Raw genomic sequence first — 12,303 nt, forward strand, 5'->3', positions numbered from 1 at the left:
TTTCTATGCACCTGTATATGTATATATGTATAGAAACATTAATAGGGGATCCCTGGGTGGCGCAGCGGTTTGGCGCCTGCCTTTGGCCCAGGGCGCGATCCTGGAGACCCGGGATCGAATCCCACATCAGGCTCCCGGTGCATGGAGCCTGCTTCTCCCTCTGCCTGTGTCTCTGCCTCTCTCTCTCTCTGTGTGACTATCATAAATAAATGAAAATTAAAAAAAAAAAAAAAGAAACATTAATAATATTGTCTTGATTTATTTTGCTCTCTTGAAAAACATAATTAGTATTACACATACCATTTTGCAACCTCTTCTACTTAGCAAGAAATCTTGAAGATTTAACTATGCTATTAGTATGTATGAATTCTTCTTTTTTTAATTTTGGTAAAATACACAAAATTTTTCATTTTAACAATTTATAAAATTTATAATTTATTAGTGTTAAGTACATTCACATTGTGTGTGACAGATCTACAGAGCTCTTTTTTCCATCTTGCAGAACTGAAACTCCAAACCCATTAAACACTAGCTTTCCATTTCTTCCTCCTCTTCCCAGTATGAATTTGGCTACTCTAGGAACCTCATACAAGTGGAATCATGCAATATTTATCCTTTTGTGACTGGTTTCTTTCACTTGGCATAATGTCCTCAAGGTTCATCCATGTTGTAGCATGTGATAGAATTTTTTTTCTTTTTTTTTCTTTTTAAAGCTAGATCCCCCAGGTCCCTTGGCAGGGGTTCTGGCAGGAAACATCCCCTTGCTCTGCTTATTAGGGGATTCTTCTTGAGGAAAAAGTCTGAGAAACAGCAACCAAATATATACCATAACTCCAGTCTCTAAAGTAGATAAAACAATAGATAAGTACAATTTTAAGGAAATTGAAAAGCCTCAATATTTATGGTGACTTTTTTGAAGCTGGTGATATTCATTTATAATCATTTTCTTCAGGCAACAGATATGAGCAAGCATGAAAAGGCTTTATAGAGACTTTAAAGTCTTTTGGCCGCTCCTCTATATTTTTGAATAAAATGAATTAGCACACAAGGAACTGTTTAGTGGGTATAGAGTTTCAGTTTTGCTAGAGTTCTGGAGATGTGGTGCAGAACAATGTCAATGTACTTAACACTCCTGAACTGTGCACTTTAAAATGGTTAAGATGGTAAGTTTTCTGTTTTACATACATTTAGCCACAATCTTTAAAAAAATTAAATATAACACATTTTGAAAGCTCTTTTAATTAAATTTGCAGTCACCATGAAAGTTAAAATTCCACAGGTCATGGCCAAGAAACACCTTTTTTTTTTTCTCCTTTAGTGTGTTTTTCCAGAGCACTTGTTTTGAAGGTAGACTATCCATTTTTGATGTTCAGAAGGCCACATCCACAGTTGTATTGTACTGTGCTTATCTCCCATTCCTGCTCAGGTTGGCTGTAACCCCAATGAAGATGTGGCCATCTTTGCTGTTGACTCCTTAAGGCAACTCTCTATGAAGTTTCTCGAGAAGGGAGAATTAGCCAACTTCCGTTTCCAGAAGGATTTTCTGAGGCCCTTTGAGCATATCATGAAGAAAAACAGGTATGTGCATTGTTCTGGAAGACGCTTGGTCAAATTCCCTATTGGAGGCCTAAAACAGACCTCTAAGTTTAATCGCTAAGATTTGTGTGTGACCTTTCCCAGACAGATTACACCACCACAACTAGTAGAAACTTGCCATGCGTCCTTACTGGGGTGGATGCTGAAGTTGTTCAAAGAAAGCCACTGTGGAGGCATACTAAAACAAGGTCAAGAATTATGTGACCCATCATTTCTGCCCCAGGGGGATGATAGAAGAGATCAGGACAGCTGTCCCTCTGAAGCGCTCACCCTGTTCATTTGTTCACTTGACCTGTATTTATTGCAGCCTTCCAGATGCTAGGTACTATTCTGAGTGCCAAGTATGCAGCACCAAGGAAAACAGTCAAAAATTCCTGTTTTCTTCTGGCCCTGATTTAATCATCATCGCGGCTGGGTACACCAGTGTTCATTTTCATAGCCTCTTTACCTTTATATGTGTTTAAATTTTCCATAATGAAATTGAAACAGTAAATCCTTGTTTAGGGGCACCTGCATGGCTCAGTTAGTTAAGCACCTGCCTTCAGCTCAGGTCGAGATCCCAGAGCCCTGGGATCGAGCCCTGTGTGTCCGGCTCCCTATTCAGCGGGGAGCCTGCTTCTCCCTCTGCCACTCCCTATACTTGTGCTTTCTCTCTCGCTTTCTCTCTCTCTAATATATAAATAAAATTTTTAAAAATCCTTATTTATAGTCCAGTGAGATAGATGGACAAGTAAATAAATGTTTAAATCAAGGTAAGGAGATAGAAGTAGAAGCACTCCTCTATACAGGGCAGACACCCAAGATGCATTTGGTAAATTGACCCTTAAGGAAAGTGTGGAACAAGCCAGGAGTGACTGTATGTGGTCTTGGGAAGAGTGTTGTGAGCATAGGGAAGAGAAATAAAAACCTTGCAGCAGAGTATTCTTGGCCTAGATAAGGAGGAGCAAAGAGGCCAAGGTAGCTGGGCAGAGTAAACAAGACAAAGTCCTGGAGGATGAAGCCCTAGTGGTAGTAGAGTGCCTAGATCATGGAGAGCTGTCAGCCTTAGTAAGCACTTTGCCTTGTTCTCTGTGAAAGAAGCCATCAGAGGCTTTTGAGCAGAGAAGTGAAATGGTCTGACATATGTTAAGGGATGATCCTGCATTCATCCATGCAAAATGGAAAGCCAGTGTAATTATTCAGATTTGGACCAGGGATGTGAGGCACCATGGGATTGGATTCTGCATACATTTTGAAAGGAAAGCCTACAGCACGTGCTGATGATTAAGGAATTAATTTGAAATAAAGCAAAACTTTGTAAGTCATACAAAATATTTTCTTAAAAACCAGATAGCACCTACAAGAATGTTACAGTCAATATTGGTACAGCCACAACATAAAATACTGTGCAGCTGTTAGATGTTCACATTGTTTATGACACAAGAAATACTTAATAAAGGTTTAGTCAGGGACGCCTGGGTGGCTCAGCGGTTAAGCGTCTGCCTTCTGGCTTAGGGCGTGATGCTGAAGTCCTGGGGATAGAGCCCCACATCGGGCTCCCTGCGTGGAGCCTGCTTCTCCTTTGCCTATGTCTCTGTTTCTCTCTCTCTCTCTCTGTCTCTCATGAATAAATCTTTAAAAATAAATAAATAAAGTTTTAGTCAAAAGGGCAGGTTATATAGTTGTAAAATATAATAATAAAGACCATTGTTTGAATCTCTCCATGTGAAATATCATGCTGTCACATAAAGGAGGTTTTTGTTTTTTGTTTTGTTTTGTTTTGTTTTTTGAGATTTTTATTTATTTATTCATGAGCGACATGGAGAAGCAGGCTCCCTCTGGGGAGCCTGATGTAGGACTAGATCGCAGGACCCCAAGATCACAACCTGAGCTAAAGACAGTTGCTTAACCACTGAGCCACCCAGGCGGCCCTTTTTTTTTCCTTCCATTGTTTTTTTTCTACATTTTCCAGAATGTTTACTGTTATCACATTTTGTTTTTAACAATCAGGCAAAAAGCATTTTACTTTTTTATTTTTAAATAGGCACTATGCTCAACATGGGGCTTGAACTCACAACCCTGAAATCAAGAGCTGGATGCTTAAACGACTAAGTCACCCAGGCACCCTGAAAAGCTTTTTTTTTTTTTAAAGGTTATATTTATTTGTGAGAGAGAGAGAGACTGTGAGTGGGGAAAGGAGCCTAGGGAGAGAGACAGGCAGACTCCATGCTGAGCATGGAGCTCAGCACAGGGCTCAGTCTCACAACCCTGAAATCAGGAGTCAGATGTTTAACCAACTGAGCCATCCAGGCACCCCCCCCCGAAAAGCATTTTAAACAGTACATATAGTAGGACGCCTGGGTGGCTCAGTTTTATGAATGTCTGACTCTTGATTTCGGTTCAGGTCATGATTTCAGGATCCTGAGATTGAGCCCCATGCTAAGCACACTTAGTGGGGAGTCTACTTTTGAGATTCTCTCTCTCCCATTGCCACCCCCCCCATCCCACTCATGCTGTTTCTCTCTCTCTCTCTCAAATAAATAAATCTTTAAAAAGTCCGGGACGCCTGGGTTGCTCACCGGTTGCACATCTGCCTTTGGCCCAGGGTGTGATCCTGGGATCTGGGATTGAGTCCCCACATCAGGCTCCTTGCAGGGAGTCTTTTTCTCCCTCGTACTGTGTCTGGCACGCTCTCTCGCTCTCGCTCTCGCTGTGTGTCTCATGAATAAATAAAAATCTTAAAAAAAAAAAAAGTCCATGTGGTTTTTCCCAAAGAGCTGCTTTTCTTCCCCATGCGGGAAGCAATCATGAATTTGCTTATGTTAGGTATTAAAGTCACCTAGGTATGTAGTCCGTTCTTTGTTATCTGTGGGTGGCATATTTACTTTGTGAACTTTTAGCTAAGTTTTAACTCTGTTTTGACTTTCTCCTTGCCTTCTCTAAATGACCTATTATCAGTATCAATCCCACAGATGAACATGAATGTTACCCTAAGCCAGATGAAATTTGCAAGTCAAGTCTGCAATCCCAAAACCACTCTAATGGCTTTCAAACCTAGTGGTGTGTGGAAGAGATAGGTTTGTGTAGCCTTGATTCTTGTAACTATAATAGAGCTCACCCCATAACTGCATGTGTCTTAAGACATACCTGCTCATCTTTTGCAAATATCCAAGTAACACTGTTGAACCTTGCAACTGCTTCAGAAAATGGGCCATTTTTTCTATCTTCAGGTTTCATTTTGTAATAAATTTAAAATGTGTAATTTTAAGTTATATATACATATTCCCACACACACATATATATGTGTTAACCATACACATAGATAATCTCTGCCTAAAAATCTAAGAGGAATCTAAGAATTTAGGAATGGTTGTCTCTGGATGGCAGAGTATTATTAGTATAAAAGTTTTCAGCCAGAAAAACTGGCCAACAATGCCATGAACCACAAAGTCGTGCATTGTTAGTTAACAAGTCTGAGGCAGACAGTCCCAACTTTGGTTCTATAGCCCAAATTGTCATTGAGGGTGGAGCTTCTTTCTGTCCCTTTGTTTGGCTGTCCACAGGAGCACTCTATCTTTGAGCCTATTGTTTTGTGAAGCTGAACAGAGGCTCTGGCTCCAGGCATCACGCTGTGTTCAGTATGGGGATATCAAGAACAGGGGCAGAGCCTACCTTGTGTATTCCTTGTAATACAAAAATAAAACCATAGTAGAAACCACTCCTCTTTCCATTCCCAGATTTTCTCTTACCTGTAATTAAAACAGGTCATGTAGTTCCCCTGGCTGTAAGAGAGGCTAGGGAATTGGGGAGATGGCAGATGAGTCAAGATTGTCATATTGTCTTGTCCTGTTTATGATTGGTTCCCTGAGGTCAGGCATGTTGCTGCCTGAATGAAATCAGAGTTCTGTTTTCAAGGAGGTGGGAGGATGGCTGCTGGGAAAGCTTCTGTCTGCCATGGTGATTGTCTTAATGTTTTTTCTTTTTGTTAAATCTAATTTAATTTTTTTTTAATGAATGTGGATTACTATGTGCTTTTAAAAATGTGGTTTGGGGATCCCTGGGTGGCGCTGCGGTTTAGCGCCTGCCTTTGGCCCAGGGCGCGATCCTGGAGATCCAGGATCGAATCCCATGTTGGGCTCCCGCAGCATGGAGCCTGCCTCTCCCTCTGCCTGTGTCTCTGCCTCTCTGTGTGTGTGCCTATCATAAATAAAAAAAATAAAAAATAAAAATGTGGTTTGAGGGCAGCCCGGGTGGCTCAAGCGGTTCAGTGCCGCCTTCGGCCCAGGGCCTGATCCTGGAGACCTGGGATCAAGTCCCATGTCCCGCTCCTTGCATGGCGCCTGCTTCTCCCTCTGCCTGTGTCTCTGCTTCTCTCTCTCCTCTCTGTGTATTCTCAGAAATAAATAAATAAAATCTTTTAAAAAAAAAATGTGGTTTGAGGGGAGTGTGCCTAGGTGGCTCAGTCAGTTAAATATCCCACCTTTGATCTCAACTCAGGTCTTGATCTCAGGGTTATGAGTTTAAGCCCCATGTTGGGCTCCAAAAAAAATAAAATAAGAGAAAGAAAAATGCATGTTTTTTTAATGTGCTGCTTCTAAGTGGTGGTGTAATTAGTTTTCTTCCTACCATTCAAAGTACAGATGACATGGCTGCTCCATTCTTTCCTTAGATCTCCGACCATCCGGGACATGGTGATCCGCTGCATCGCCCAGATGGTAAACTCACAGGCAGCCAACATCCGCTCAGGCTGGAAAAACATCTTTGCTGTATTCCATCAAGCAGCCTCGGATCATGATGGGAACATTGTGGAGCTGGCCTTCCAGACCACGGGCCACATCGTCAGTAAGTGGCTCTAATGTCCCAAACCTGCAAGTCTAAAAGGATGACCACTTATTGCCTGTTTTACTCCCCAGAGGGCTTCCTTGTTTTAGACCTACTGTGATATGTTAATATGCCAGCTGCTGTTCTGAGCTCTTGACATGTGCTTAGACATATTCACAAAAACCCTGAGAAGGAATATAGTTGACCTTCATTCACCACCACAAAGCCAGTGCTCCCGGCACTTTTGTGGTCATTTGTGGACATGTGTGTGCATTTAGCAGGGAAGTACTTGAGTCACTCAGGGACGTGTTAACAAGGTTAACCAGGGTTAACAAGGTGACCCTCTGCCTTCTTGTTTCAGCTCTCTCACTATAAATAAGTACATGTCCTTTCCGTGGTTTACTTACTGCCACATTTTTTTGCATTTCTGTTTTTTTGTTGGAGACTTCACCATTTAAAATGGCCCTCCCTGATTGGGCAGCCCGGGTGGCTCAGCGGTTTGGTGCTGCCTTCAGTCCAGAGCGTGATTCTGGAGACCCGGGATCAAGTCCCATGTCAGGCTCCCTGCGTGGAGCCTGCTTCTCCCTCTGTTTCTAGCTCTCTCTCCCTCTCTCTGTGTGTCTTTCATGAATAAATAAAATATTTTTAAAAAAAAGATTTAAAAAAATAAATTAAATGGCCCTGATTGGGCAGCCCGGGTGGCTCAGTGGTTTGGTGACACCTTCAGCCCAGGGTGTGATCCTGGAGACCTGGGATTGAGTCCCACGTCGGGCTCCCTGCATGGAACCTACTTCTCCCTCTGCCTGTGTCTCTGCCTCTCTCTCTCTCTGTGTCTCTTATAAATAAATAAATAAAATCTTAAAATGGCCCTGAGGTACAGTGCCAGAGTGCTATCCAGTGTCCCTGAGCACAGGAAGGCTGTGATGTGCCTTATGGAGAAAATACATGTTTTCGATAAGCTTCGTTCAGGCTTAAGTTAAAGTGCTGTTGGCCAAAAGTTCAGTGTTGTTGAACCTAGCACGATGTATAAAATACAGTGTCTTTAAACCAAAACACACACAAAGCAAGATTATGTATTGATTGGTTGATTAAAACATTGTGACCAGAGACTGTCAGGAACCTATCCCCACTCCTCCCCTAGGAGCAGTGGTTCTTTACTGTTCGCTATTCAGTGCTCACAGCTACTCTATAGAGCACAACTCCCATGAGTACCAAGAACTGGCTGTACCATTACTACCCACACTTCACCAGAGAGGAAACTGAGGGACAGAAAAATAAAGTAGAACAACTTGCCTGAGGAACGCCTGGTTGGCTCAGCAGTTAAGCATCTGCCTTTGGCTCAGGGTGTGATCCTGGAGTCCTGGGATCAAGTCCCACATCGGGCTTCCTGCATGGAGCCTGCCTCTCCCTCTGTCTCTCTGCCACAGTCTGTGTGTCTCATGAATAAATTAATAAAATATTAAAAAAAAAGATAAAAGACAAAAACAACTTGCTTACCTGACTGAGGTCACACAGCTAGGAAGCGCGGGGCAGGATTCATTCCCGGACAGGCCAGGCTAGAGTTGGTGCCACCTGGTCTTGCCTGTCAGCACACAACAGGCTGTTTACTGATCTTGGTCTTCATAAAAGTTGTAAAGCATTAGATCAGCCTTGATCTTTCTTGAGGTCTTTTTACCCTTAGGAAACTTCTTGCTACTTGTATTTTTGTCTCAGGTGATATTTGTAGGATTTTGAAAAACCTCAGACTTCTCAATTGCCTTTTTCCTTTAGCTCATTGACCTTCTTTATCTCCCTTTATCTTCACAACATTCCTTCCAGGTAGCACGTGGTGTAGTCTTGGGATGGGAACAGCCAGAGAGTTAAAGCAGTGTGCTCACTGAACCGGGGCCAGAGCTTTGCTCAGTGCTCAGCTTCTGTCAGGCCGACTGCTGAGGGCCAGCTTCACACAGATCAGTGTTTATCTTATACGTTTCTTTGGGCTCCATCGTAAAATAGCTTAAGTTGAAATGGACGCCTTAGCATCCTGTGAAACTTGGTCTTCTCATGGCTTGTCCTCTCTCACATCCTTAGGGACACTTGTCAGGTAGGGCCTCTTCAGAGAATTGTCCTCTGACCCCCAGCCTGAGCAACCCAGCTGCCTTCTGTCCCCTCACCCAGCACTCCCCCAACCTGAGATTATTTTATATTTTATAAATGCATTGGCCTAGGTGATTATTGTCTATCTCGCCCAGTGGAGGGTATCATGAGGAAGGAAACTTGATTGATCACCTCTGTCCCCAGGCCCTACAACTGTGCTTTGCACATAGGTGACACTCAGTAAATGTTTGTTGAATGAATGAGTGAATATTGGAGCTCAGGAACCAATTGAACCCAAGCGGTGCTCAATGGATTCTTTGCTGAATGATTTAATAATCAGTGCCGTCGGGCAGCCTGGGTGGCTCAGCAGTTCAGCGCCGCCTTCAGCCCAGGGCCTGATCCTAGAGACCCGGGATCGAGTCCCACATCGGGCTCCCTGCTTGGAGCCCGTTTCTTCCTCTGCCTGTGTCTCTGCCTGTCTCTCTCTCTCTGTGTCTTTCATGAATGAATAAATAAAATCTTTAAAAAATAATACTAATCAGTACCATCTTCTAGAGATAATGACATTCTTTTCTTAGATTTTCACAGAAATAGTCCCCTTGGGGTAGGGGTAGTTATTTGATCCCCATTTCTAAGTCCTGGTCTTATTAAAAAACATGGCTCTGTTTCCACAGCAACTATTTTCCAGCACCATTTCCCTGCAGCCATCGATTCCTTTCAGGACGCTGTGAAGTGCTTGTCGGAGTTTGCCTGCAATGCTGCCTTCCCCGACACGAGCATGGAGGCGATCCGGCTCATCCGCTTCTGTGGGAAATACGTCTCTGAGAGGCCTCGGGTACATTTTTCCTATATTCCCTCTTGGGCCCTGAGTGGAAAAGGAATCATGAGGCAAAAAACCTTTTTGCTCCCAGCAAAGAGCATTTCCAGCTATGCTTTTAGAAACACGTGTTTGCCCTAAACAGGCAAAATGCTGCCCGTTGCTGGGGTTCCACCTTTTCTCTCATGATGAAATTACTTATTTTACTCCTACTGGACACTTACTTAGTATTCTACTAATTGTTTTTGTAGAAGATGATAGTATTTAGCTTTGCATTTTGGCAAAGCTAAAGAAGCTAGCCCTTTCTATTTGAAAGAGAATAATCCTCCCTCTTAAGACAGTGACATTTTACCATTGTGACATGGCTGAGAAGACACATTTTTTAAAATCACCTTTTGTTTTCTCCCAGAAATGTTTGGGGTTTTTGTTATGTCTCACCTCTCCAGAGAGGCCTGCTTGGTTTAAATGACAGCACCAGAAACTGAAATTGGGTAGAAATAAGCACATCTAAACTATTTTGGCCTATATAGATCTTTCCTTCATATCTTTTCTGTGTATTGATTTATTTAGTCTCCACATCAGACCTTTGAGATTGGCAGCTATGTCCCCATTGTACAGGGGAGTTGATGGGGCATAGAGAGAAATTGTCTAATGTTGGATAACCAGAGCTGATAAAGAAATTTCATTACAGCAGACAGTACCGCGCTTCAAGAGTGGTTACAGAGCAAAGGGCTCGAAATCCCAGAGGTAGGGCAGGGAGTGGGGTTTCACATCTAGACTGGGAAAGACTGCCAGCTCCTAGCTAGCTGCATGACCTTGGGCAGCTGACTTCACGTCCTAGTGCCTCCCTTAACTCAGCAGTGACCTGCCCAATCAACTTACTCTAAACCCCACAAAGGTCCGTAGGCACAACTGCTCGTATGCACTTGGGAGAGGCTTGTGTTTGCCTTTTGGGGATTCCCTGTCCTGCCCTTGCTGAATGAATGTTTTTAGAAAGGGAAAATGTGCGGGGCCTTAAAGTTTGTGTAGTTCCCTTTGAGTTTCTTCCTTTGCTTAGTCTGCATCTGAGAGGTAACTGTCCTTGCAGGTGCTACAAGAATATACAAGCGACGACATGAATGTAGCTCCTGGCGACAGGGTCTGGGTCCGAGGCTGGTTCCCTATCCTGTTTGAGCTTTCCTGTATCATTAACAGATGCAAGCTAGACGTTCGGACAAGGTAACGGTGTCCCCAAGCAGTGCCCCTTCCGTCACAAGATGAGCCTTGGTCACCTGCTCGCCTACCCCATGCTCTCCCACTCTTTTTTGTTGTTCTTTTCCCCCCACCCATTCCCTCTCTGCATCTGGCTTTGTTCCCCCAGAGGACTCACGGTCATGTTTGAGATCATGAAGAGCTATGGCCACACCTTTGAAAAGCACTGGTGGCAGGATTTGTTCAGAATCGTGTTCAGGATTTTTGACAATATGAAACTCCCTGAGCAGCAGTCAGAGGTAGGTGATGACTAACACAGTACCCTGGATACTGTGGGGGGAGCTGCTCTGCTTTTGTCTGCCACAGGGTTGTGTCATCATCCCTCACACAAGTCTTACACTTTGAGATGCTGGAGGTTTGTTTTAAAATGGAAACCCCTGGGGCACCTAGGTGAGTATCTGCCTTTGGCCCAGGTCGTGATCTCAGGGTACTGGGATCCAGCCCCACATTGCCTCCCTGCTCAGTGGAGATCTGCTTCTCCCTCTCCCCCTCCCTCTGCCCCTCCCCCTTGTGCATGCGCACACACTCGCTCTCAAATCTTTTTTAAAAGATTAAAATAAAATAAAATGGAAACATCCTCCTTGGCACTTTTATATCAGAATCAATTAGTGCTAAGAAACTGTTCCCATTTGGGGTAGGGCGAAAAGAAATGTCACTGTGGCCTGACTGTGGGGCCCTTCAGCATTGTACATTGTACCTGCCAGTTCACAGGGCACCTGCTCCTCTCAGTTACTTGGTTCATATCAGCTTCTCAGCAGTCAGTAAAAAATGAAATGTCTCTGGTCTCTAAAAAAAAAAAACCTTTATTTATTTATTTTTAAAGATATTTTATTTATTCATGAGAGAGAGAGAGGCAGAGGGAGAAGCAGGCTCCACGCAGGGAGCCTGACGTGGGACTTGATCCCGGGTCTCCAGGATCATACCCCGGGCTGAAGGTAGCCCTAAACCACTGGGCCACTGGGGCTGCCCTAAAAAAACCTTTAAAAGCATTTTTATGGGAACCTTGCTGGCTCAGTTGGTATAGCGTGAAACTCTTGATCTTGGATTTGTAGGTTTGAGCCCTGCATTGGATATAGAGATCACTTAAAAATTAAAAATTTTTTTTAAGATTTTATTTATTCATGAGAGATCCAAAGAGAGAGGCAAAGACATCTCAAAGGGAGCCAGATGCGGGACTCGATCCCCGGACCAGGATCATACTCTGAGCTGAAGGCAGATGCTCAACCACTGAGCCACCCAGGCATCCCTTTTTTTTTCCTTTTTTTTTTTTTTTTTTTTTTTAAGATTTTATTTATTCATGAGAGACACAGAGAGAGAAGCATAGACACAGGCAGAGGGAGAAGCAGGCTCCATGCAGGGAGCCTGATGTGGGACTCGGTCCACCCAGACATCCCTTAAAAATAAAATCTATAAAAAAAGTTTTGGGGCACCTGGGTGACTCAGTTGGCTAAGCATCCTCTGCTTCATCCTCTCCCTCTGCCCCTGGGATTCTCTATCACCCTCTGCCCCTCACCCCTCTCGTGCTCTCCATCTAAAATAAATAAATCTTAAAAAAAAATCAGAAGACAGAAAAACAAAACGTTTGAACAGCCATAGTTCCAGCTTCCACAGGCAACCTAGTTGTGTTGTTACTAAATTTTCTTTATTTCATCTCTCTCTACCCCACCTGGGCCTCGTGCTTTTCCATCTGAGCACCCCAAAGTGTTTTTGTTTTGTTTTTTTAAGATTTATTTATTTGAGAGAGAGAAAGCCCATGCATGTGA

At 43.4% G+C, this 12,303-nt stretch overlaps 1 protein-coding gene across 4 annotated transcripts in view; it reads left to right on the forward strand.

Annotated features, from left to right (window-relative positions):
• Nucleotides 1-12,303, forward strand: part of ARFGEF2 (ARF guanine nucleotide exchange factor 2) — a 99,036-nt gene that overhangs the window by 67,171 nt on the left and 19,562 nt on the right. For all 4 annotated transcript variants that reach the window (XM_077873500.1, XM_077873502.1, XM_077873501.1 and 1 more), the window contains exons 26-30: nucleotides 1,427-1,578; nucleotides 6,245-6,417; nucleotides 9,147-9,307; nucleotides 10,377-10,507; nucleotides 10,650-10,779. In XM_077873500.1, the coding sequence (XP_077729626.1) occupies nucleotides 1,427-1,578; nucleotides 6,245-6,417; nucleotides 9,147-9,307; nucleotides 10,377-10,507; nucleotides 10,650-10,779 (747 nt within the window). The remainder of the gene's footprint in view (nucleotides 1-1,426; nucleotides 1,579-6,244; nucleotides 6,418-9,146; nucleotides 9,308-10,376; nucleotides 10,508-10,649; nucleotides 10,780-12,303) is intronic.

Source organism: Canis aureus, chromosome 26, assembly GCF_053574225.1.
Source record: "Canis aureus isolate CA01 chromosome 26, VMU_Caureus_v.1.0, whole genome shotgun sequence".
Lineage (NCBI taxonomy): Eukaryota > Metazoa > Chordata > Mammalia > Carnivora > Canidae > Canis > Canis aureus.